Here is a 26,443-nt window from a genome sequence, read left to right on the forward strand (position 1 = left end):
AGTACTCTACTAGTAAGATACCGAGCGTTAAATCTTAACCGCTCTTGGTTACTGTTTTTAGGCATGTTGAGATGATGCTGGCTTCATTGACTCTGCCTTTCTAACTTTGATCAACACTTTGATCAAACTTTGATCTTTTGCCCTCTAGATGGAGTGTGCCCGTCAGTATCAAATCCTTTAGAAGTTTACCTCATACCCACACCACCTGAAAATATAACTTTTGAAGACCCTTCATTAGATGTGATTCTTCTTTTAAGAGTTTTACATGCCATCAGTCGATACTGGTATTACTTGTATGATGTGAGTAATGTTGTCTACTTTCGAACTTTTCCCTGATGTGTTGTCCATTACATGTTTTTTCTTAGTGTCTGTCTAGTGCTTGATCAGTTTCCTGTTGTACTAGAAATAGAAACAATGATTCAGCTGAACAGCACAGATCCTAGCCCAGCATGTATGAAAGATACTCTTCCAGTATGTTAGTAAGAACAAAGCGTAAAGCAGCTCTGTATACTTCATACAGTAAAGTCACCTATTTTGAGTTTAAAAATATGGTCAAATTATCTTTTGCATTTATATTTCAGTGGTAGTATTTATACAGTAACTTGAGCAAGTGGTTTTTACAGGGCAAGATGAATATTAAGTAGTTTCTTAGTCTTTGCAACTGATATTTCCCCAAAATACTATAGAATACTCTGAACAGTCATACCACTTTAGAAATATTAACGTTCAACTTGCTGGTTTTAATCTCCAAAAACGTGAATCTATTTTACTGTAAAAGCTGTATCAACAAGAAAAATTCTGCATTCTCCCAAATGTGTCATCATTAGGTAAAAATTCATCTAGGCAAAATAGTATTTATGCTTTATTTTATTGTTTCTAAGAATTAAACTGCCACCTCCGTAGTCTTAAGAGCAATATAATGAAATATACATACATTTAATTTAGTTCTCTAGGAAGACCTAGCTCTCTTGGCAGACTTGTAAATATTCTCTAGCTATAATTTATAAAATTAAGCTACCACATAAAAATTGAACATTATTAGTTAAAAAATCTTCAGGTACCTTTAGTTAAAAGTTCATTTATTTAAGATGTGTATTAAATTCAAGTGAAAGTTGAATGCTTGTCTTTGATACTTCGCTAGTGGGGGGAAGAGTGAAGGAGCTGGCCCTGCATGAAGCGTTCGCTATGTCAGTGGCGCGTGGGGTTGGGCTGTCTCAGCTGTACGTTGTGAAAGCTGTCATTCAGGTTGGGACATACCAACAAGAAGCTGTATGTTGGAAACCAGCAGGGGAAATCTCGGCACTCTGCATACGTATTTGGGAATAAAGGAAACGATGGTGACTATAATCCTAATGTTTTACTACATAATAGACTTTTTTTTTTTTTAACATTTTACAGAATGCAGTGTGCAAGGAAATTATTCCAACTAGTGAATTTATTAACAGTAAGTTGACAGCAAAAGCAAATAGGCAGCTTCAGGATCCTTTAGTAATCATGACGGGAAACATCCCAACATGGCTTACTGAACTAGGAAAAACCTGGTAAGACAATCACTTCTGTAGTGGTGGGCTTGGGGGTGTTATCATTGTGTTGATCTTTATATACCTTGTTACAAAAACATAGTCTTTAGCAAACCTATTTAAATGTGTTTAGTTAATGTGATTTTTGATCATAGCTTAATTGTGTAGCTTCAGCATCCAAACAGGCTAGATGAGCTGGGGCCGGCACTAGGTCTACTTGATAGTATCTTTATATATGAAATAGGGAAGTACACAAGGATTTTTAGTGAGGAGATTCAGCCCTCTTCCATCATAAAATTGGACACCAGAGGTGGAGTTTGGTTGATTCTCTCTCTGAGCCTGTTTGGGTCCAGACCTACATTCTTGGAGACTATAGGACTGCACTGATGGATACGGGAGCCACCAGCCACATGTAGCTGTATTTACGTTTAGATGAATTAAAATGAAAATTTTTAAATGGGAGATTTTTAGTCGCACTACCACATCCTTGCGTGGCTACTCATATTGTACAGAATAGATGCTGGATGCTTAGATAATCATAGGAAGTGCTCTGGACAGTTCTGTGTCAAGAACTGCCAAAATCATATTCAAGAGGCAGCGGGGCCTTGGTACTGCAGAGTTCATTCTTTAAAGATAAGCAGCTGCCTTTGGGCAGTTTTGAGTGACTTAACAAATGCCAAAGCCCAGAGGAAAATCATGAACTTAGTGAAACCATTACTTGTGTGTATGTGGAATGGGATGGGTTGGCAACCTGGTGAGGTGGTGATTATAGTTTAAAATTTCACCTTCACTAGTCATGTTATGCTTACTGAAGGTCATTGGGAGATTAAAGATGATCTTGGATGGACTTGATTTTAATGGTTGAATTTCAGATTTCATAGTGAATGGCTACTTAATGCATTATTACTTGATCACTTAGAAATTTCATGCAAGAATTATGAAAATTCTTCAAAATTAGTTGAGTAGATCATTTTTATTGGTTACATTATAATTATTAATCTGTATCGTATCAAAAGTTGTTTCTAAGCCAGGGTTTTTTAATGGTTTCTGATTCTAATTCAGTTAATAAATTTATATCGCATCTTTTTACAGCCCGTTTTTCTTCCCTTTTGATACCCGGCAAATGCTTTTTTATGTAACTGCATTTGATCGGGACCGAGCAATGCAAAGATTACTTGATACCAACCCAGAAATCAACCAGTCTGATTCTCAAGATAGCAGAGTTGCACCTAGATTGGATAGAAAAAAAGTAAGTTTCTCCCGAAAATATTTAAAGATAAGTCATACTGATAATGGGAAAACTAGAAATGTGATGCATCTAATTATCCCTATTGGTTTAGAGGTTTATCTTAGTCACAGTTATCTCTTTGCTTACCCTCTTATCATATGTGTTAGCCATATTTTCCTGTCAGTCTCTTGGGATCTCTTGGGATTCTTCTTTATTCTCCAGTAAGAGTCCTTCCCTCCCACCCCAGTTTCTGTAGTGATTTCTACAGTTGTTTTTCTCTTTTAGTCTCCATAACTCTTGTGCCAAGGAAGAATCTTCTCTTCTTTCACTGAGACCTCCTTCCTTTCCTTTCTAAATTAAGAACTCTAACCATATCTCCCTTTTATAATTGATCCCTTTATGCAGTAGGTAGAATTAATCATATCCACATCATCCTCTTAGCAAATCACTCCAATTAGAAGAGACAAACAAAATCCTTGATATAGTTCCTGTCTCTGTACCCGTCAGCCTTGTATTGCTGACTGCATCTTCTTGTGCTTCTAATCCTGGCCCCATGGTGATAACTCTAAACCACACAGCCCTGGGCCATTTACATCTGAGACTAGTTCTGCACTTCTCACACTGCACTGCCTTTTCCTTAGGACTTCTTTGTTCATCTACCTTTTTCTTGCTGAGGATTCTTATTCAAGTCTGTCTTCCTACAAACTTCTATCTCCAAAAGTCTCACAGAAGCCATTAGTAATGGCTTAAAAAGGGGGAGTGGGAGGAATGAGAAGCAAAACAAAAAAACATTGTTCTTAAATCCTATCTTTATTTGTATCGCTAGGATTCCATAAACAAGGTGTAGGTAGAATTTGGAAATCTATCAAGACCTTTCTCATCCCCCTGCATCTCATTAATAGATGTTTGCAGTGGTGCTTGTAGGATCTCTGCTGGTCAGAGCCAGTATGTTTCCAGCTCACCTGTCACCTCCACACCTATTTCTCCATCACCAAACTATAAATGTACACAGCGAGATTTCATGGAGCCACAGCCCTGAAATGCATTGATGTTTGAGAAGGGTTACAGAGATCCTTTCTTCAACAACTTGAATTTTCTGAATTTGCCATGGCTCAAGCTAATAACTACACTCACATCTAGCTTTTCTTCACGTACAGCAGGATGCTGTCAAGTGTTTATCGCACTGCAGCTATGGTCTTAAAACCTCTTCTGAGGTGTGCTTCTTTTTTAAGAAATAATTTTTAACGATTGAATTGATTTTTTTTTTTTTTTTTTTTTGCACTGAGAGAAATGCCACCTGTTTATCAAAGTTTCTTCACATTTGTACTTTTCTTTGCAGCGTACTGTGAACAGAGAGGAGCTGCTGAAACAAGCAGAGTCTGTGATGCAGGATCTCGGCAGCTCACGGGCCATGTTAGAAATTCAGTATGAAAATGAGGTGAGCTTATGAGGCTGTGTTGACTTGTGCTCTTGATAAAATGTCCCTAGAGTTTCTTGGTCCTGTGAAATTCTAAAAGACGATTGGGAAATTTATCTCAAAACTTGAGATGTACTCTGTTTTCTCTTGAATGATTTGTTCTAAGTTCTCCATTTTTCGAGGTTAAATTGCATAATAAAAGGGTTTTTTTTTTCCTGGCATAAGAGCAAGTGTTTGTGTAATCTTTAGGTTGATAAAGTGAAAGGTTTTAAACATAAACTTTCAAAATGTTTGAACTGCGTTTTTCAAAAAAATCAGGTTTTATTGAGATACAACTCATATATCATAAATGCACACTTTTAAGATACACATTCTAAGTGTTGACAAATGTATACAGTCTATAACCACAACCACATCAAGATAAAGAAAAAATCCCATCACCACAGAAAGTTGTCTTAGACCGTTTTGCAGTCAGTCCCCAGCCTTCATCCCCAGTCCCTGGCAACCACTGATCTGTATTCTGTCCCTCCAGTTTGTCTTTGTACAGTATCATAATAAATGGAGTCGTATAGTACGTAGCCATTTGTGTTACTCTGCTTTCACTTAGTGTAATGTCTAATTCATGTTGTTGCGTGTATCAGTTTGTTTCCGTTTATTGCTGAATAATAGTAATAGTCATTACGTGGACATACCATCATATGTTTACCTAACCATCAGTTGATGCACATTTGAGGTGTTTCCACTTTCTTAGCTCTTATGAGTAATGCTGCTGTGAACATTCTGTACAAGTCGTCGTTGTAGACATAGGTTTTCATTTCTCTTGGGTAAAATATAAAATACTCAGGGTTGAATGGCTAAATCTTTTGGTAAGGTATGTTTTGACTTTATATGAAACACCAAACCGTTTTCCAGAGTAACTGCCCCATTTTTTCCTTCCCACCAGTAATGTAGTATGTGAATTTCAGTTTGCTTCACATGCTTACCAAAACTTGGTTATTGCCAGTCTTTTAAATTTTAGTTATTCTAGTGGATTTACTGTAGTTTTAATTTGCATTTCACTGATGATTAATGATACTATCTTTTCTATCTTTTCATTTCTTATCTTCTTTGGAGGAAGTGTCCAGGAATCCTGCCCGCTTTTTCATTGGGTTTTGTTTTATCAGAGCTTTTAGGAATTCTTTATACATTCTGCATACAAGTCCTTTATGAGATAAGTGTTTTGCAAATATTTTCTTTCAGCCTGTTGTTTATCTTTTCATTTCCTGATGAAATATCTTTGAAAGAGCAGAAGTTGTTAATTTTGATGAAATCCAGTTTATCAATTTTTTTCCTTTCTGGTTTATGCTTTTTGTATCCCAAGAAAATTTCCATTAAACCGTGGTCTCAAACATTTTTTCTTATTTGTTTTTTTAGAAGTTGTATAGTTTTAACTCTTATATTTAGGCCTACGATCTGTTTTGAGTTTTTTTTTTTTTTTTTTTTTTAGCTGCATTGGGTCTTTGTTGCAGCGCGCGGGCTCTCTCCAGTTGCCGTGAGCGGGGGCTACTCTTCACTGCGGTGCGCGGGCTTCTCATTGCGGTAGCGTCTCTTGTTGCCGAGCACAGGCTCTAAGGCGTGCAGGCTTCAGTAGGTGTGGCACACAGGCTCAGTAGTTGTGGTGCACTGGGTTAGTTGCTCCACGGCATGTGGGGTCTTCCCGGACCAGATTTCAAACCTGTGTCCCCTGCATTGGCAGGCAGATTCTTAACCACTGCGCCACCAGGGAAGTCTCTCACAGGATGTTGATTAGGTTTGTGTTGAATCATGATCAGTTTGGGAGAGAGTTGATGTTTTATGGTATTGAATCTTGCAGTGCGTGAATACAGCGTAGCCTTTCTCTGATTTAGGTCTTTAACTTCTCTCAGTATGCTTCATAACTGCAGTCTAGAGGTCTCTCGTGTACATGTTTTATTAAGTTCCTCCCAAATAGTTCATGTTTTTTGATGGTTTTGAAAATAATATTGTTCTTTCTTTTCAATTTCCAGTTGCTGTTAGTTTGTAGAAGTAAAGTTTTCTTTGTTGACCTTGTTTTCTGTGACCTTGATAACTTAATTATTGGTTCTAAAAATTTAAAATAGATCATTTAGGATTGTTGTAGATACGGGGCTTGGGCAACTTTTCTGTGAAGAGCAAGATAATAAATGTTTCAGGCTTTGTGGACCATGTGGTCTTCATCACAGCTCCTCACTTCTGGCTTTGTAGCGTGAAAGTGGCCGTACACAATACAAACATGAATGAGCAGGGCTGTTTTCCAATAAAACTTTATTGATAGTCACTGAAATTTGAAGTCATATAATTTTCACACATTGTGAGATATTATTCAAGGATTTTTTCAACCGTCTAATATTGTAAAGCCCATTCTTAGCCTACAGACTGTACAAAACAGGCAGTAGGGCCTGAGCTGTAATTTGCTGTTCCATGTTGTAGACAGTCATGTCACCCATGAAAAAAGACAGCTTTACTTTCTTTCTAATCTTTCGTTTCTTTTGAGACGTTTTTAAATAGCCAGGCCAGTATGCCAAAAGACTCAAAATAATGATTTTCTATAATTGACTCTGAAGTATTGAGTCTCCTGGGGATACTTTCCTTCCTCTTTCCCTTAATTTTTTAAAAATATTTATATTTTATTTATTTATTATTTATTTATTTTGGCTGCGCCGAGTCTTAGTTGCAGCACGTGGGATCTTTTTTTAGTTGCGGCATGAGGAATTCTTAGTTGCAGCATGCGAGCTCCTTTAGTTGTGGCATGCAGACTCTTAGCTGCAGCATGCATACAGGATCTAGTTCCCTGAGCAGGCATCGAACGTGGGCCCCCTGCGTTGGGAGCACAGAGTCTTAACGCATTGGACCAGCAGTGAAGTATCTTAATTTTTTTTTTTTTTAAGACAAAACTTAAGTTTTTGGACATCTGAAACTTATGGACATGACATTTCCAAATACTCCATTTACTTATTATTTATTTATAAAAGCCAACAACTTTGCCTCCCAGTTTTCTTATCTGTGAAGTGTGGGTTGTAGTACAGCCTCAGAGTTGTGACAGTTCATGTGGTGAAGAGTTAGAACCGTGCCGGGCTCTTGGTGAGCACTGTGCGTATGGAGCAGTTTAATCTACAAAGCTGTCTGTAGTTAACCAAGTGATTTTAATCCTGACTTTGATTTTTCACTCGTTTTCTTAAGCATTTTCTCCTCCTCATTAAGACTTTTGAATAGTTGACAGTATTTAATCATCAAATTTAAAATTGTAAGTAGTTACATACTAAGTATACAGAGTGCCAGGATCCAGGTTATGGCAGAGTTCCTGCACTCCCAGGATCACAGCATAGTTGGGGGGGACGCAGGACAGAGTGCGAATGGGTGTGGAAAGTGAGTGGTATAGGTACCAAGTGAATGAGCCTTTCAGATGAGGAGCCTGTTTCAGGAAAGAGAGGGGAGAGTTAAGGAATCAAAGGGTGTAGCTTGAACAGAGGATCAGGCTTGGTGGTGAATAGCAGAAGGGAGTAGCTCTGGAGGGGACGGGAGGCAGATGGAATGGAAGCTGGGATAAGAAATTTGGGTCTTTTGAATCTACCCCGGTCATGCCTGTTGCTCAGAGGATACAGCTCTTATATGTTTACATGTCCAGATTTCTTACTCATGAAACTGTAAGACCTTTGCTGTAGCCAGCTTGTTCTGCTTGGTTATCTAAACACGCTTTTTCTACTTCGTTTTACTCCAACATATTTTTCTCTCGTCAGGAATGAACGTCTTTACTCTCTCATCCTTCATGCCCCTGTTCAGATTGCGTCTTACATGAAACCTAAACTTAAGTTCAGAATAGCATCACGCTGATTGTTCCACGGGTCAGGATTGAAATGCTGATACAGAAATCACAATTTTATGATTTTCACTGGTGGGTCTTTCCTGATGACTCTGGAAAAAATTCTGTGAGCCGACTTCATTGAAGAAGAAGGGTTGGAGTGCTGGTTTTATATATGCTTAGGGCCTCGGGTTGTCAACCAGATTCAGCCGTACAAGTCAGCTGGTGTCTGTTAGGAAGCCTTTCTAACTGGCTCTAGAAGAATCCTGACCAAAATGTCAGAACAGAATGGGCTCCATTCTTGAATAGAGATGACTGGTAAGCCAGGGAGGAACTAAGCCAGTCTCTGGGCTCAGCAAACCACTTAAGCCCATTACCTGTCACGTGGTATATGCCGCCAGGACGATGACAGGTTAGGAGCGTGGGCTGGGGAGCCTGGTGCTGCCGCTTACTAGCTGTATGAAGTCGGGCTAGTTATGTAAACTCCCAGTAATAACCCAACAAAGGGCACAGTGACTGTGCCTGCCTACCTCATTATGTTGTTTAAGTGATTAAATGCTAAAATGTGTAAAACACAACATTATCTGTTACGTGGTATATGCTAGTATATAAGCATTAGCTTTTGAAAGAGAAAGACTTTGAAAGTTTCAAATAACACAAGTTGTCAAACTTTTTTGTTTTTCTGTGTTTGTTTCTAGAGCTTTATGCTTTTCCTTCCTTTTGGAAGACATTTTCCTCTACCCTTCTGGGTTCTTCTGGCTGGTCACAGGAAGTCTGAGTAACTCACCAAAATGGCCAAAACCCTCCTCTTAAATACTGTCTTCAGCCAAAGACAAAAGAGGATGTTGGGGGTAGTGGTTTGGGACTTCAAAGGCGGGAGGAAGGCAGTCCACATGGAGCAAATGTTTGGTAAACAAATATTTGCCAGGCCAGGCAGAGACAATGGGACCCAGAGTGGACTCCGATCCCTAGGCCCTGTTTTCCTCCCACCATCCCTAGCCCATATTCTTTGCAGATACCTCTGGTGATAGCTCTGTTGTGGGAACCGGCCCTTATCAAAATTCTTTTAGGCAGTTAGAGAGTAAGTCAGTTTCTTCCTGAGTCTTTTGGGCCTTGATTGTTTTCAGCTGTAAATAATCCGCATGCCAAAGAGACATTTTGGGCTGGCAAATTTTGTATCTCTTCATTCCTTTCAAAACAAATGAAGCGGGCTTCCCTGGTGGCGCAGTGGTTGAGAGTCCGCCTGCCGATGCAGGGGACACGGGTTCGTGCCCCGGTCTGGGAGGATCCCACATGCCGCGGAGCGGCTGGGCCCGTGAGCCATGGCCGCTGAGCCTGCGCGTCCGGAGCCTGTCCTCCGCAACGGGAGAGGCCACAACAGTGAGAGGCCCGCGTAACGCATAAAAAAAAAAAAAAAAAAACAAATGAAGCAAAACCACAGTACCTATCTTTTTTTTTAAGGGAGTGGCTGGGTAGGATAAAGATCCCTGGAAAGGTCAGGTCTATCTACGGGGTTGCTGGCCAGCCCAGTGCAGGGGTGACTCGCCAGAGCAGGTGTGACCTGGTCCTTCCACCCTCACAGAGGCTTCCTGGGATGAAAGTGTATACAGTTTTGCCCATGTCACTTAATATTTTAAGTTAAGTCTGTTTTACTGTTAGCAGTAACAGTATTTGGATGAAGGAAATAGGCTGATCTAATCTATGATTTCTGTTTAACCTGGGATAATTATGCTAAAAGGAGCTAGGATCAACTGGCTTTAAAGCACCATCTGGTGGATACCAGGTGTTACTGCAGTTTTTTTCTTTTCTTCTTTCCCTACCTTCCTCCTAGGCTCACGAGTGAGTGGAGAACAAAATACACAAAGTCCTTACTGTCATGGAGCTTTTAGTTTTAGCACACACACACACACACACACACACACACACACACTCATTCGTACATGTATGTAGGATGTGTGCTGAAGAACTAAAGCAAAATAAGAAGATAGAGCATGATGGGGAGAGGATAGGGTGGAATGAGGTGACATTTGAGCAGTAGTCATTACTATCTAGGGCAAAGGCTATCTCTTAGCAAAAGAAAAGTGAAGCAAAAGCCCTGAGGCAGAATTCCCTGCCTGTTGGAGGATGACAGTGGCTAGAAATAGGAGTCAAGGGATCACATAGGACACCCAGGCCAAGCTAAGAATTTGAGCTTTTGCTTGAACGAGATGGGGAGCCTTTGGAGGCTGTGGAGGAATGATGTGAACTTAGGTTATATGAGGATCCACTCTCACGCTGTGAGAGTAGGACATGAGGTGTGGAGAGCGCCATTGCAGAGACCACTTAGGAGCCTCTAGCACTGGGCCAGATAAGAGATGCTATGGTGACCAGTTTGGAACATATTCTGAAGGTGGGGCTTACAGTGTTTAATGATGGGTTGTTAAGGCGCCAGAAAGGGAAGCATCACGGGTGGCTCCAAGGCTTTGGTTGCAGCAGGAGGTGAATACTGATGCCAGTTACAGCTGTGGAGTACTGACAGAGACGTGGAGCTGGGTCTAGAAGGCTTTGCCAGACCCAAGCAGGTCACTGTTTGGAAAGTTACAGTTAACCGTTTTGTGGACTACGTCGAATCCTTTAAGCTAGTGGGGAAAAAAACTGTGTTAATGCTGAAATAATACTCATTATTTACAGGTAATCAGTAAGTGAAATATAACCTTCCTGACAGGACTGTGGTTAGATTAGGCTTATAAACTATGGAATTAACTTATCTTTACTTGCATATCTAATTTATGGTGTGAGCTGATAGGACCTTGGTAGAACATGAAGGAATAACTGTGGGTGCTGGTGTGGGTCCAGACGTTCCTTCTTTTGTGTTTTATTCAACAAACCTCTATTAAATGGCTGGTGTTTGCCCAGGCATTACAATGGATACAAGGTGAATTAAAGTTACCCCTCAGTGAGGTATGCAAGCATGTAATGAAATCATGGTAGTCTAATGTGGTGAGTACTTAAGTAGCCAAAATGTAAGTTCTGAAAAAGAAGCAAAGTAACTGCTTGGGCAGATAAAGAGGCTTCTCCTGAGGAGTAGACATTTGAGTTGGTTCCGGGGGAACAGTTCACCAGAGAGAGAATGGGAAAGAAATCCATTCCAGACAGTGCCATCTGTTCCCTGAGGGCACGGTATATAGCTGCAAGGGTACTCGTATTAGTATATGAGTTTGAACCATACAATTAAAATGTTGGGGCCACAGGAAGCAGGAAATAGTAAAGGGTTGCTGGTTCTCGTTCCAGGTGACCTGGACTGAGGGAAGACAGGACAGTTTGGGAAATAATCTCTAATACGTTCTGGTGAACAGTTGCGATTAGTACCCATTGCCAGAAGGTTGGCAGGTCAAAAAAAGGGCAGCACAGATTCTAAACTTTGACTTGTCCTACTTTTGTTCCTCTGTAGGTTGGCACAGGTCTGGGGCCTACACTGGAGTTTTATGCACTTGTATCTCAGGAACTACAGAGAGCTGACTTGGGTCTCTGGAGAGGGGAAGAAGTAACTCTTAGCAATCCAAAAGGTAATACTAATCTGTGACTAAGTCAGTTTGTTATTCAGTTCAGGTAAAGGGCCCTTACAATTCATTATATATATTTAGCTTATAGTAGAGGGCCTGGCTCTTTGACCTAGTTTCTTTTCACCTTTGTTTTCTCATTTATCAAATAAGGGAGGCCCTTCCAGCTCTAGAGGACTTCATTCTGTGATCTGCTATCTGATTTTGAGAATACTGAATTTCTTAAATGTTCTTAATTACCGGGTCTGTCTTGTTTTGGGAAATAGCATCTAAAGTTTGGTGATTTACTCATTTTATAGGAAGCCAAGAAGGGACCAAGTATATTCAAAACCTCCAAGGCCTGTTTGCGCTTCCCTTTGGTAGGACAGCTAAGCCAGCTCATATCGCAAAAGTTAAGATGAAGTTTCGCTTCTTAGGAAAATTAATGGCCAAGGCTATCATGGATTTCAGATTGGTAAGTATAGAATTACCTTTCTTTCTACAATTTTTTTGTACCTGTGTGCTATGACGGTACCTTAATCCCCTGCATTTAATGCTATATTTTAAAACACTGCTTCACAAACCTTAATGCGCATATGAATTGCTTGGAGAATTTATTTAAAAAGCCAGTTTTGATTCAGCAGTTCATGGGTCAGGCCCAGGTTTCCACATTTTCTTACCAGCATTCAGGTGATACCCAAGTGCCAGTCTGTGGACCGTTCCTTTAGTAGCAAGGGTTCAGAGAATCAGGCAACATTAAGCGTGGTTTTAATTATATATATTTTTAAGTGTTTGAGTTAGATTTTTAATTCAGTAGGAAAAGTGTGAACATGTGGCTAAACTGCAGTAAATTTCCATTAACGTGCAGGAGTGAGAATAACCCCAAAAACTAGTATTCACAGAGGTTTGAATGTTTCTGGACTTTTCTTCATTTTTTTCTTCTCATGTTTTCTGAGATACTTTGTCAGTATGTGTAAGACGTTTTCATCTGATGTCGGGCTTACAATTTCATTGTTGTTGAAAGAACGTGCTGTTAATCATTTATTTTTGAAGTTCCATTTTTTCATTTTAGTTATAACTAATTGGTCTTCTACATTCTTCCTTCCAAATATGCAATAATACAGACTGAAGTGGAATTAAGTTCACTTGGTCCAAAGTTGAGTAAGACTCCTCTAAACATCTCTTGGTGTTGAGGTCCATATGGAGAATGTATGTCCATCATTGAAAACTTCTATTTTAGGGCCAGTGTTTCAATAGGAATCGTCAGTATTCGAATTTTTTTTTTTTTTAACAATATCAGCCCCAGATTGAGCTTAAATGGGGACAGTTTCATGTACTGAGAGAAACAGTTCTTTAAATATGTTTTTTTCCCCTGGGGATTACTTGACCTTTTAAAATGACTTCTTGAAGTATCACTTAAAGAATTGAGGCAGTGCTAGAAGCTTGGTGTGACTGTTGTGATATTTGCACCTTCTCTTTCAGGTGGACCTTCCCCTGGGCTTACCTTTTTATAAATGGATGCTACGGCAAGAAACTTCGCTGACGTCACACGATTTGTTTGACATTGACCCAGTTGTAGCCAGATCAGTGTATCACCTAGAAGACATTGTCAGACAGAAGAAAAGACTTGAACAAGATAAATCCCAGGTAGGCTTAGAAAATGAGACAGTCAAGTGGATCAGTTTCTTTTTGTAGAAAGATGAGTTCTTTGTTAATGATTTGTATTTGGTCCAGTTATTATTTTTTATTGGAAGAGTTTAAATTTTTATTATAATAACTGAAGCATATGATTTTACAGTTGGTAAGATGACCTGTAATAACAGCAGGTGTTGAACAGACAGCTTGACCAGCAAATAAAATACACCCCTAACTAAAACCATAGGGCTCTTGTTTATTATATTTTAGATGGACATTATGTAACTGGGCAGATACTCTATCATACTGAGTTCTTTTAGTAAGCGTTTGAATCAATAAGGCTATTTGCAGGACAGATTGATTTTCCAGAAAGATGGCTTAATTTAGGAACAGTTCATCTGTTTCTAGAGAGATCTCAGGAAGATATTTTTGAAGGTCATGGTAGGTATCACTGTTTCTTGGTAACATCTGTTAAGGTTTCTCTTGTTAGATCTCATGGGTAATCTTGATCTTTAAATCATTAATGTATGTTCTCTATACATTAACAAAATTAAATCATTTGAGAATAATTGGAAGAAGACAAAGTTGTATTTTTAAAAAGTGGCATAGAGTCAGACGTCTTGTATGGGGGCAGGTAACATGGACCAGTGTTAAATCAACTCCCATTTTATAAATTACATAAAATAAGAATAGAGATTTAAGATTCTGTAGCTAGAAAAAGTGTCACATCTCTTAAGATAGAGGAGCTTATAGTAGATGGGTTTTTTAGAATACTTTTTGTCGGGGAAGGAGGTGATTTGTAAGAAAATTAATTTTATCTCCCATATTAATCGGTAATTATTAATGGTAATTTTGGGGTAAATGTTTATTAAGAGAAATTGGTGTTTAAAGAAGCCAGGTCCCTCTTTTCCATATAAAACCTGTTGTCTTGGGATTTTTAGTAAGGTTTATGCTCACCAACTTTTAAGGTTTAAATTTTAAACTACTGTCATCTTATTTAAGATCATCTCTTAGGAAAATAACGCGAACACCACCACAGACAGCCCCGCCCGCTGCAGATACAGGACAGCTCGTGGTGCTCTTCCACGAGCCTTACGTGTACTCATTCATTTAATCTGCTGTGAGATTTAGATATTCCCGTTACCCCTACTTTACACATGAGAAACCCAAGGCAGATGGTTGAGTAACCTGACCACGGTCACATACCTAGAACACCGGAGAGCTAGAACTGAAACCCAGGCTGTGTGCTCTGGAGCCCACACTCTGACAGCTTTTGCAAGCTCTCTTACTTACCCTTGTCTCCAGTGCAGTATGCTGCCACAGTTCTCTTTCTCAAATCTTTGGAGATTTGTTCTTCTAATCTTTATTATTCCTGATGTTACCAATTTAAAAATATAAAATCCATAGCACAGAAACCACACTCCAGAAACTGGCAACTGGAACATGAGGACTGGTGGTATTCTCACACACCTCACCTCATTATTTATAAAGCATTCAGATGGAGCAAGTTGTCCTGGCTGAGTTTCCACTGGGCAGTTTAAATTCTTGAAAGGCACATGGAAAATGGGCTAAAACTTGGCTTTCAATTTAACGTGTAAGGTCTAGAGAAACGGACAGCTAATTCCTTTTAAACATCTCAAGGACATATTGTATATTCTAGATTCCTATCAATGATAGCATTTTGGAGAGCTTTCTAGTCAGAGAACGTTAAAATGGAGAGTTTAAGTCCTTTTGCTGAAGAATATTTCAAATGTAAAATGAAAAGTCTTTCTTTGTGTGTCATCCAATGATTTTCCTGAAACTGAGAGAGACCTAAACATGTATTTTTGCAGAGGAGTAAAAATTCTCAACAATGTATTTTACCTTAACCCTAACCCTCCTCTGTGTTTTGAATTATCTGTAATCCTACGCAGCTTTCACTTTCCTCTTTAAAAAATGACTGTTAACCAGAACTTCGCAGCCTTTTTTTTGTTTAAATGATTTTCTGCACTTTGACTGTTTAGCCATTAGGAATTTCATACTCGGAGGCATCTTTAATTCGGAAAGTCATTTACCTTCTTTCTCCTATACTGGATACCTTCATTTTCAGATAGAATTTGCAGTTTTGTGTGTTGGTCTTTGATTCAGAAATTATATTTTATATAAGCCTTTCATGATCTTAAACATTTTAAAAAGTGAATAATACAAACTTTTTAACATTTGTCTTCAGAGTAGGAGTTGACTTTTCTTAGGGGTTTGCTTAGAGCCTTTTTTCATCACACTGTTGCTGTATGAATACAAATTTGTTAATGCTGGCCTGCAGTAATCGAATGAAGAATCTCTGGGTATTCTTTAGACTTGAGCTTGCAGAGAAAAAATTTATTTATACTAGATAGTGCATTATTTGTATTTACAATTTCCTAACGGCACTGTGTTACTCAGTCTTTGCTATATACATGTATTGGATTCATTAAGATTAGCCTAGAATTTATAAAACGTTTGTCTGGCTCTATAGAGCCTACCCTCTTAAACTGACCACTGTGCAAATGATTATGGCCTTTCTGTGAAATCTGACTGAATATGGTCAGACTGGGTAGCGGACACCTCATTGCGGAGGAGCACTCAGGCTATCTTGTTTTCTCATATAAAAATAATTGGATTTTGAAGTGTTTAAGATTATTTCCTTTGTGACCTCAGTGACTTATTTTTGTGTAGATTATGACAAAAAAGAAAGAAAGAAAGAAGAGCTAAGGGAACCCATAAAATTTATTAGCATATCTTTTATTTCATAAACACAAACATAACTGACTGAATTACTGGGCTTGACCCCCCGCCCCCTTTTTTTTAGACCAAAGAGAGTCTACAGTATGCATTAGAAACCCTGACTATGAATGGCTGCTCAGTTGAAGATCTAGGATTGGATTTCACTCTGCCAGGGTTTCCCAACATCGAACTGAAGAAAGGAGGAAAGGATATACCGGTCACCATCCACAATTTGGAGGAGTATCTAAGAGTATGTACTCGCAGCGCCCCCTGGGGCGAAGGCCAGCTGTGGCCATGCGGGGCTGGGCCCGGGGGGCCTGCTTTGAGGTGAGGGAGGGAAGGGAGGGTCGAGAGAAGCACAGGTGCGTGTCCGGTAGCTGCTGCACACCCTGGTGTGAGACCTTTGACGCCCGGGATCACTGCACGAAGTCCACTTCTCCTGACCTTCGCTTCTGTTTGCTCTTGAGAGAACATGTCAGATATCTTGCAGTACCTTCTATAACCTTGAACTCTCTCTCTTCAAGCTTGAATACTATCTAATAACATCTCATTTTCTTAGTTTGAAGAAATCAGTGAAAAGCAGCCATCCCTTGTGTTGTCACTAAACTGCATTTCTACCTTTCTATCAAGCCACCTAACTTGACCTAATAACCTTTAACGCTGTCCACGCGTGCGTGCGCGCACACATTTATGGGTTTGGTGAGGCCTTTCATGATCCTTGACCATATTTGTTAAGTTAAGGAAAACAATTTTGTACTGAATACAAATTATGTTTTAGATTACAACCTATGTAAGTCTTTATTATCACTACTTTTGGAAAAGTTTCTTTTGGTTTATTCCTGACATTGAATGAAAAGAGCATTGGGTTCCAGACAAAATACCACCTATACCTCCTAGACCTGACTTTTCCACTAACTTACTGTGGGATTTTAGATAGAACCTCTGAAAAATTTCAACTCCAGTTTCTTCATCAGTTTGAGAGAAGAAGATAGCAGAGAGGACCTCTATTATTTAGTATGCCTAACAGTTCTGTGATTCCTAAGTAGTTCCTTTAACAGTCAGTAGGGCTGTGTTCTCATACTACCTACTTTGAGAAAATTAATCTTTCAGCTTACTAGTAAATGATGAGTTAACTCCAAACTAGGTTCTCTGAAAATATTTGTAATAATGCTTGTGTTTTTCTGTCAACAGTACGCTATTGTTTTCATTTTTATCTGAGTAGGTCCCCTATTTCTGAATCCAAAGGGTTAGCCGAAGTCATTGATGACTAGGAGATGTTGGACCAATAACAGATGCCTTCTGTGACCCTTCAGTTTCATGTGACTGCATTCCAGAGTTTACCTTTTTCTAAGTGGAGGCACATACTGCAGAAGGATTGGGCTCTAAGAACTTAACAGGGTTTAGAACTAAAAATTGCACATTAAAAATTTAAAACACTTAACAGTTGGTAATTTTGACTCTTGAAACATTATCTTTAATTCTCAATAACATTTTATCCTCTTCGGAAGTTTCATCTGCTTCTCATCTGGTAAGGTAAAGTATAACTCATAGGGATTTTATGTACTGATAAATGAATTTTAAAACACACTAAATATATTAACTTATAACACACATGGCATTTTTTACATTTTCTTATTGGCCAGACCCTGAATTAGAAGTTGACCTGACTTGTCTTTTACTTACGTAATTTACTGGGAGATATTTTAAAGACTTCATTTTTTTTTTTTTTAAGTGATCAGGAAGGATGTTTCACTGTAGTTTGCCAAATATTAAATAGGAAAGAAATTTGAAATCTTGTCGCAGATTTTGAAAGAGTTTTCTTTTTGCAGCTGGTTATATTCTGGGCACTAAATGAAGGCGTTTCCAGGCAGTTTGATTCATTCAGAGATGGATTTGAATCAGTCTTCCCACTCAGTCACCTTCAGTACTTCTATCCGGAAGAAGTGAGTAGCTTGTGTGTAAAAGAAATGGTCGTCTCTAGTTCTGTACCTATAATTATCTTAGTGGGGTCTCTCTTTGCTATTTAGTCAGAGACCCCATTGTTGCAAACAGAAAGGTAGATGGTTGGGTGCGGTGGCGGGGTGGATGTTTGGGAAAGATAAGATCATTTCCTGAGTGAGGAAGAATATTAAATATAATAAGTATAATGTATAACATATATAAATAAGTATTAAATATAGTATAAAAGAGCATGGGATCCATGTGTGATTGAGTAAGCATAGCAGTCTGTTTTTCTTTTTGTTTGTTTTTTTTTTGGCTCTGTTGGATCTTCGTTGCTGCGCATGGGTTTTCTCTAGTTGCGGCGAGCGGGGGCTACTCTTCATTGAGGTGTGCGGGCTTCTCATTGCAGTGGCTTCTCTTGTTGTGGAGCGCAGGCTTCAGTAGTTGTGGCGCATGGGCTTAGTTGCTCCGAGGCATGTGGGATCTTCCCGGACCAGGGCTCGAACCCGTGTCCCCTGCATTGGCAGGTGGATTCTTAACCACTGCGCCACCAGGGAAGTCCCAGGCATAGCATTCTTGTCAGCTGACCCTCGACGCTGCTTGGTGGAGAGTGGAACTTGGGTTTCTGTACACCTGTGGCTGGTGGGGAGAGCCATGGGTCCATAGTAACGAAAGTGACACTAGGGAGGTTACTTGTTGTTGTTTTTAAGCTAAACTTTCTGGATTCGCTGAGATGTTGATTGTTTCATGAGTGAGGTTAGTCCTTGAAGTTTTAAGGAAATGTTGCAAATTACCTAGTTGCCAAATCCAGAGAACACTTGTGAGAATGGAGTTAATGAGTTTATGTGCATCATTTTTTTCCAGCCATCTTTACTTAAAGTGCAACAAGAATCTCAGAAAAGTACTTACTGATAGTGAGGTGTCATAGAAAGGGTCTGGAAGGTGTTTGGTTTCCCCAGGTTGGAAACCTTTTTGTTTCTTTTTTTGAGTACTAGCTTCAGACCTCACCTTTATTACCGACTGAATCTGGAAATCTTTAAATGACTTAGCGTTTTCATCTCAATTATTATTTTTATGCCCACTTTGATTTGCTGCTTATTAAAACATGTGGTGTACCTGGCACTTTTAGGCACTAAGTGTCACCTGGAATTGAAAACAGCAAGTGTTCCTTTTGGAATTGGATCCTGGTCCCCACTACTTAGCGGTGTGACCTTACCCAGCTTGTCCCATCTGAGCTGACTGGCTCATTCATAAGATTGAGATAACCTCTCTCTTACTGAACAAGATACATAAAGTACCTGACAGTGAATGACACGTAGTAGATACCAAATTTCACATGCTCCAAATGGATTTTCTCAGAGTGTACGAGTCATCCTGCAAATGGGCAGTCTACCAGGTGAGAGATGGTTTAATTGGAAACTCATGTTAGATTTTCCAAGGACACACAGGCATTTTTTGCTTTCTGATATCTGTTCTGGAATGACTAGCGTGGTCCTAGACGACCACGTGGCACAGAATTGCCTTTCTTCGCAAAGTGGGAAAACCTACCCATTTGTTGTGTCTCAGTTCAGCTCTCCTCTCCCACTTCTGTCTCCAGCTCACTGTTCTGTCTCTTGGTTTCCGTTATGGTGTGCCCTCGTGTTTCTAAAAGCCAGGATTTATAAAATCTCCCTGGTTAGAGGTACATATTGAGTTAAAGCCTCTTAAGAAACGAGAAGAATTAGGAGAACTTCAATTAAGGGTTGGTCTCAGGTATGTTCTGTCTTAGATTAAAGGCTCCCTAGAACCTAGTTCATGCAAATGGGCAGCGCACCTGTTCATGTCAGCTGAAGAAGAGCTTGAATCTGTAAATATACTAGAAAAGCACATTGTAAAGAGTACCAAGCTGAAGTTTTGGGGCTTCTGTAGACCTTTATATTGGCACGCCACAGAACAGAACATGTGTGCATTTTCAGTCAGTTACACAGCTGTGTCCTTAGTAATCTGTTGCCCGTGTTTAAACACACAGCTGGATCAGCTCCTGTGTGGCAGTAAAGCAGACACTTGGGATGCAAAGACACTGATGGAATGCTGCAGGCCAGATCACGGTTATACTCATGACAGGTAAGTCCTGGGTTCTGCCAGTTTTCAGATACACACACATATATATACATTTTAAAATTTGTTTACTTATTAAAGGAGGCTTTCTAATATTTTGGCTTCATTTCTCTCAAGACTGCAACTTTAGGACCGAAAGGTTTTTTGTTTTTTTTTGCCCCAAGTATTTCTGTGAAAATGGGCGGGAGGAGGAAAGGTGGGGAATCCCACTGTGACCCCATTACCCATTTTTACGTATAGTAAAGTGGAAATATCTGTGCAATCCCAGACAGGTCTTATTTATTACAACAGTAATCATTCCACTTGAATTCCAACTGTAACAACAGAAACATATTTGAGTGCATTACAATGTGAATTCATATGTAGTCATATTTACATTTGATAGTCTCTAGCTAATTGTGAGAGTCAAAACTGTATTTTAATACGATGAAGTAACTATGGTATATTTATTTCTGTTATAGTCGGGCTGTGAAGTTCTTGTTTGAGATTCTCAGTAGTTTTGATAATGAGCAGCAGAGGTTATTTCTCCAGTTTGTGACAGGTAGCCCAAGATTGCCTGTTGGAGGTGGGTACAGTGGTTGATTTATTGTAGCTATGAGTGAGTGTATGTGTGTGTGTGAGGGCGGGTGGGTGGAGAACGCACGCAAAACCTCAGTGCCGACAGCAGGATATTCTTCATTTGACCTGAGTGCCTCTTAGTTATTTCAGTATCATAATGTTCCTAAGTTTTCAGTTTCTTCTGCAGTGTGTTAAGGGATATCACTGGCAGGACAATTCGTAGGGATTGACTTAAACACGCTGAAGTAGGACTGCTAATGTACATGTAATGCTGCTTCTCTACATAAAATTCTCAGACACACGTACATTATAAACCCTTAGATGGCTTAGATGAAAAGGCATTCTGAAGTCTGTTTTTTTCAGAAATGAATCCTAATATGAGTTGAACTGGCGCTCTTTTAAAAGCATAAGGGAAGCATAAAGAACGGTTTGCCTCCATGTTATACGGTGACTTTTGATTGTAAATAAAGCACGTACCAGGTTCCGTACCCTCGACGTATCTTGAATGGGTAGAGTTCATTGCCCAGCAGGAAAGAGTACCTCTGTGTTTGGTAACGCTGTGTATTAGAGCAGTGTAGTGTGTTTCTGATGGGGGCAGATAAGAAAGGGTACGTATACTTGTGCTTCCAGACCCATTCTCCTTATGGATGAGAGGCGGGTTTCCCTGAGCTAGCTGGCGGGCATCCCGTAAACGTGCCAAGTTCCTCTGTCCTCCTTTCTTCCCTCTTCATCAGGCTTCCGGAGCTTGAATCCACCTTTGACAATTGTCCGGAAGACCTTCGAATCAACAGAGAACCCAGATGACTTCCTGCCCTCCGTAATGACCTGTGTGAACTACCTTAAGTTGCCGGACTATTCGAGCATCGAGATAATGCGAGAAAAGCTGTTGATGGCAGCGAGGGAAGGGCAGCAGTCGTTCCATCTTTCCTGATCACAATGAGAAACGCAGTGTCTGCCTGTTACAGCAAAAGAGAAAAATCATGATTTCTTTTCTAAATGTATCACCTGAGTCAAGGAAACATGTTACGCCTTCTTGTTGTAGGAAAACGGCTTGCAGATTATAAAAGAGACACTTGGTTCCTATTCATTAATGGCCCCATGGACTTAAAGTGATCAGGCCCTAAAACGTTGTTGTGATGAGGTTTCTTTAGCAAGTTCTTGTTTAAATTATCATTTATTTGACGAGTGAAGTTTTTAACTTGCTTTGCTGTGTGAAATTTAAAAAAGGGATGTTTTTCCAGGCTGAAACAATAAATGTCGCTCTGCAGTTTAACTCTGGGCTGTGTGTATCCATCTAGCTAAGTCTGCAGTTTTGTTTCCTCCACAGACAACTCTTGTACATAAGTACAGAAATCAAAGCTCCCATGTATTTGACAAATACAGTTTAGGAGGTGAGCTCTGTGTGCTTTTCACTTCCCCTGAGTTTCCCCGCCCTGATCCGTGTACTGTCTGTGCCGCTCACACAGGTTTTTTGTATACAGAACCCACAGTTGGTACATCTTCGTCAGCCGTGGGCTTTCGTTGTTCCCTGTTCTCTCTCAAATTAAGATATAATTTAAAATTCATGGAATTGAAATATGTTGTCAATATAATTCAGCCTTTGTAACTAGGTAGGCTTTTCTTATAGCTTAGTTTTAATATAGTTGTAGGGTATCACTGGCCTTGTACCAGGGACGCACTAGGACTGTTTACGTGGTGATTCTGGCAACCACCGCCTCTGTGATGGAGGCAAGGAGAGCTCATTCGTTTCTTTTGTGTAGGTTAAAAAGTCTGCAGCTTGGGCTGGCCAGTATTTATTATTCTGTGGCCAGAGCATTTTGAATTGATGTATACGGTTTTAAGCAATGTTAGCAGTTTTCATTCCCTGTTGGAGTAAAGAAAAAGTTTTCCCCCCTTTTTCTCTTTTTAAGTTTTCGTCCGGTGTCTTCTTTCGCTGTTCCGCTCTTCTCTCCCCCTCCTCCCAGTGCTCACGCGGGACAAACAGCTCAGCCTTTGTCTCGACACACATCAAAGCACCTGTAGGCAATGCTCTGTCCAGTTGTTTTCTGTGCTGATTTCTCAAATCTGCAATAATTCATCAGGTTCATGTTTTTACCTGAAAATAAATAAAGTTTACTTCACCTGTTTTGTTTATAGTTCTGTGCTGTATGCATAACTTTTAGTTGTAGAGATGTATCTCAATGCAGGCAGACCATCACAGCTCATGGCTGATTTCGCTATTCAAAGAATTTAGAATAGCAACTGAAGAACATAAAATGTAGAAAGAGAATGAGAGGGGACTCCTTCCTTCATTCCTAAGGTTCAAAATTAAGCCTGTTGCATAAATTTGAGAGAATTTCCATCATTCATCTTTCTGAAAATGAGAGATGAGCTAACTGTTTTCTTATTGGACTTTGAGAAATCAATTTTCTTTTGTTTGACTGTTCTAAAGTCTTATTTAATTGATGTCAAAACCCCTTTGTCCCCTATTTCACCACTTAAAAGAAACTCCGTGGCTTATTTTATTTAGATTACTCTGTCGCTTCCACTTAAATGGCCTTATAGGAGCATCCCCTCGTCTCAGTGCACCTGGGCAGTGACCCACCCCCCTTAGGTGGGACGGAGCTGTGAGAGGAACTCGGAGTGTCTCTCCCTGGTCCTTGCAGAGGCTCTGGAGAGTGAGCCGCTTCCCTTTGACATCAGAGGAGGGAGTTGTGTTTCTGCAGTTCTAACATTGACGACACCGTAGGACCTGTGCAGTTTATAATCAAGTGAAACTAGTGTTAAAGAATGAACCAGTTTGTTTTAAATTGTTCTGATACCTTTTTACAGACTAAGCGCAAAAAAGATTTGCGTGAACATAACCTTTTTGTTCCTCATTTTTTAAAGGGTTCTGTCGTTAAAATTTAGACGTATGTATAAACAAAGTAACACATCATATTCAGATATCTTCTGTATTTAACATTTTATCCACATCATGGCCCTGGCAGATTTGGCCTCATTGATTTCAGCGTCTAAGGAGTGAGTACATTGGATGGTTTTGAATCGCACTGTGGAGCTTGATTGTTTCAAAGTCGGTAGTTCTCTGTTTAAAAGCTTTCAGTCTTTAGCTTACTCCTTAATTTTGGGACGCTTGGTTAATTAGGGGCAAGAAGACTTCCCACTTGAAAGCAATCTCTCTTGGCAGAGGCCTTAATATTACATCATCGGGAAAAATAGACTTCATCTGCTGTTCCTCCAGTTATGCCTTAAATTTATTTGCTGAGTAATCCTGTCAACAAGCACTACTCTCTATGCTTTACACACGTAGACAGTCTGGATAGTGGCTAAGATTTTGTTGTCTTTTAGTGTTTGCTGAGGTGGAGTCAGTCAGACGTTAGTCACAGCTAACACCGACTATGGCGTTGTCATTTAGACAGTTACTGATTTGATCTGCTTTGTTTATGAAAACATAGTCCTCACTATTTAAGAAGGAAGAGTTGGTTAAATGTATTCCCCTCCTCCCAGCCCCCCCCCCCAACAAGTGAATGAATTGTAAATGCTAGGTAGTCTCATCAGGAACAGACATGGAGAAAATTCTAGATGCCTTAGCCAAACCCAGCAGAAGAAACCTTTCACACAGCTTCTCATTGGATACAGACTTTTCTTTCTCTTCCTGTGCTTCGGCTCTGGTTCCCTGTGTTTGTACTGATCGAGAACTGTCTTTCCCTTATATTCCATAAAGAAGAGAGTAAAGTCTGTCCTGCATTTGGCTACTCTTGCAAGTTTGGTACATAACATGAAAAGGAGAGGTGCGGCTGGCTGGCTGACGTCACTTCCTGCCCTTCTTCAGGGCATCCTGTGCGTAAAGGCCATAAGGCCGAGGGACAAAAAGCCCCAACTTCTGCATCCAAGAAGTTAGATTCAACTCTTGATTTTCCGCAGTAAGGATTATCGCCAGCGACTTGTGAGTGTGTCTTTCCTTTAGTTTCCCAGGCGTTAAGGCTGTGCTCCCGATTCCTGCCAGTAAATTCAGGAGATGGGAATGTTTCTGATAGTCCACGGAAGAATGTGATGAAAAAGGAGACTTGCTGGGGAAAGACATAACTGTGCGTTCAGAAACCAAGTCCTTCCGGGGGGATTCTGGATGCTCTTGTTCATTCTTCATTAGCAAAGATGATCGAGCCTTTAATTCATTTATCTTGGGCTTTGTTTTTTTGACCCACATTATTTTCCCTATTGTAATGAGAACATTGTTTGAAAATGTCATACTCTGTATTTCTTACTCTGAGAAATGCTTTTGTATGGGTCTTAGGTTTGACGCTGCAGTAGTTGGCATACCCAGTAAGGGATGACCTAGTGACAAATCACTGAAAATGCTTCCTTTGTTACCTCAAAAGAAAAAAAATTCCAGACAAAATATAGCATTTATATTTATAGAAAATGGAGGATTGGCTGTTTTCCAAGAACTTCAAGTTAATTCTTGTGCAAGAAAAAGTTCTTAACTCTATAAAGACTTGTTCTGCATAAGGAGACACTCTTTAATAATGGAAGAGGTGGTTTTATTTTTACAACAAGCCTACTCATATTACCAAACCTATAACCAATTGCTGATCTCCTGTGTAAAGCATTTTTTTCTCTTATCTGAAACAGTGATTTATATGAACTGTTGGAATAATGGAACCTCAAACTACAGATGTGTATGTAAAATTGCATAAATGCACTGACTTCCTTCTCCCTGAATATATTTTTAATAAACAGCATTATCCTACATGGTCAGTTTTATTAAATTATGCACAACCAGAGGGTTCTTCTGAGGAGTGGTATGCTTGTATGGGTGGCTTTGGAAAGCTTCCTAGTGTGGTAAGTAACACAGTAATCTTAGCCTTTGTGGGAGGCAGATAGTGGAGAAAGTTATAGGAGCCAGATGTATGCAGAGAGATGACCCGAATACTTGCTTGTTGGTGGAGAGAGACGGGCACTTGCGTTGTAAGCTACTCTGCAGTGGTGAAGTGGGACCCCTGGGGTGGGGAGATGCTTGCCCCTGTGCACAGACAGTAGAGCCTCCTGGTTGGAACCCCTTGAAGTCACTGTTCTTGGCTTTCATGACTGGTTGCTCTGCCCTTGACCAAGGTCTGGATCATCAGCCTATTCCACTGAAACAAGAAAAGAAAAGTCAAATCGATTTAGGAAAGCAAGGGAGGTGAGGGTTTCGTTTGCTCGTTTTGTTTTTTGTTTGTTTTTTAAGAGTGGTGATTGAATGTAGGGGTTTTTTTCTTGTTATTTTTAAGAGAACAAGTGAATGAAATGTATACATTTCATATACTCTCGTAAGTACACAGCACAGCACACGTATATACGCACTCGTGTATTCTTCTGTATTGTCTTGGTGTAACTGCCTAGGTATAACCATATTTTTCTCTTGATGAATCTCTTGGTCCGTGAGACGACTGAATTACAGGTGGAGGGTGCTGTGCAACACCAGCCTGCCACCAGACCGGCCTGTACGGGAAGTCTGTAAGCACCAGAGCATCTGTATCACCAATTCCAGGGTGGGGCCGTGGAGCATCACAGTTTTGGTTGATGTAATTCTACAAATTGACATTGGCATGTCGAGTTATACAGAGGTTTCAAATCTCAGCGGCAGTTGTTTCCACTAGAAAAGTGTCCCTTCAGACCCTCTTGAGACCAGTGCTCGGGGGATGGGGTGCATTTCATGACAGTTCTCACAACAGGCATGCTTGCTGAAGCCTGTGCCATTCCTCGTTCTCAGCCAGGTTAGTGACCTCAAGGTTATCTGGTCACTCTCCCGGCGCCCCACCCGCCCCCCGACTCTGCGTGAGAAGCACAGGAAGAGTGGCGGTGCTGGTGCCTGAAACGGTGCCGTCCCGCCTTTGCGAAGAGCTGCCAGGGAGCGGGGCCCACAACCCGCAAGAGTTTGCCTGGGGACTTGAGGCAACCTTGACAGACACCAGAGGTGTTTGTACCTCAGAT

At 40.1% G+C, this 26,443-nt stretch overlaps 1 protein-coding gene across 31 annotated transcripts in view; it reads left to right on the forward strand.

The window, feature by feature from the left end:
• Positions 1-25,220, forward strand: part of TRIP12 (thyroid hormone receptor interactor 12) — a 151,993-nt gene extending 126,773 nt beyond the window's left edge. For 29 of the 31 annotated variants that reach the window (XM_032637846.1, XM_032637848.1, XM_032637828.1 and 26 more), the window contains 12 exons: positions 149-300; positions 1,399-1,541; positions 2,613-2,769; positions 4,088-4,186; positions 11,431-11,545; positions 11,839-11,993; positions 13,001-13,165; positions 15,981-16,145; positions 17,725-17,838; positions 19,845-19,939; positions 20,395-20,498; positions 21,226-25,220. In XM_032637846.1, coding sequence (XP_032493737.1) covers positions 149-300; positions 1,399-1,541; positions 2,613-2,769; positions 4,088-4,186; positions 11,431-11,545; positions 11,839-11,993; positions 13,001-13,165; positions 15,981-16,145; positions 17,725-17,838; positions 19,845-19,939; positions 20,395-20,498; positions 21,226-21,422 — 1,661 coding nt within the window. In that variant the 3' untranslated portion in view covers positions 21,423-25,220. Of the gene's footprint in view, positions 1-148; positions 301-1,398; positions 1,542-2,612; positions 2,774-4,087; positions 4,187-11,430; positions 11,546-11,838; positions 11,994-13,000; positions 13,166-15,980; positions 16,146-17,724; positions 17,839-19,844; positions 19,940-20,394; positions 20,499-21,225 lie in introns of all 31 variants that reach the window. The other 2 variants (XR_004350763.1, XM_032637850.1) reach the window with 2 other exon arrangements.
• Positions 25,221-26,443: the final 1,223 nt, after the last annotated feature.

Source organism: Phocoena sinus, chromosome 7, assembly GCF_008692025.1.
Source record: "Phocoena sinus isolate mPhoSin1 chromosome 7, mPhoSin1.pri, whole genome shotgun sequence".
Lineage (NCBI taxonomy): Eukaryota > Metazoa > Chordata > Mammalia > Artiodactyla > Phocoenidae > Phocoena > Phocoena sinus.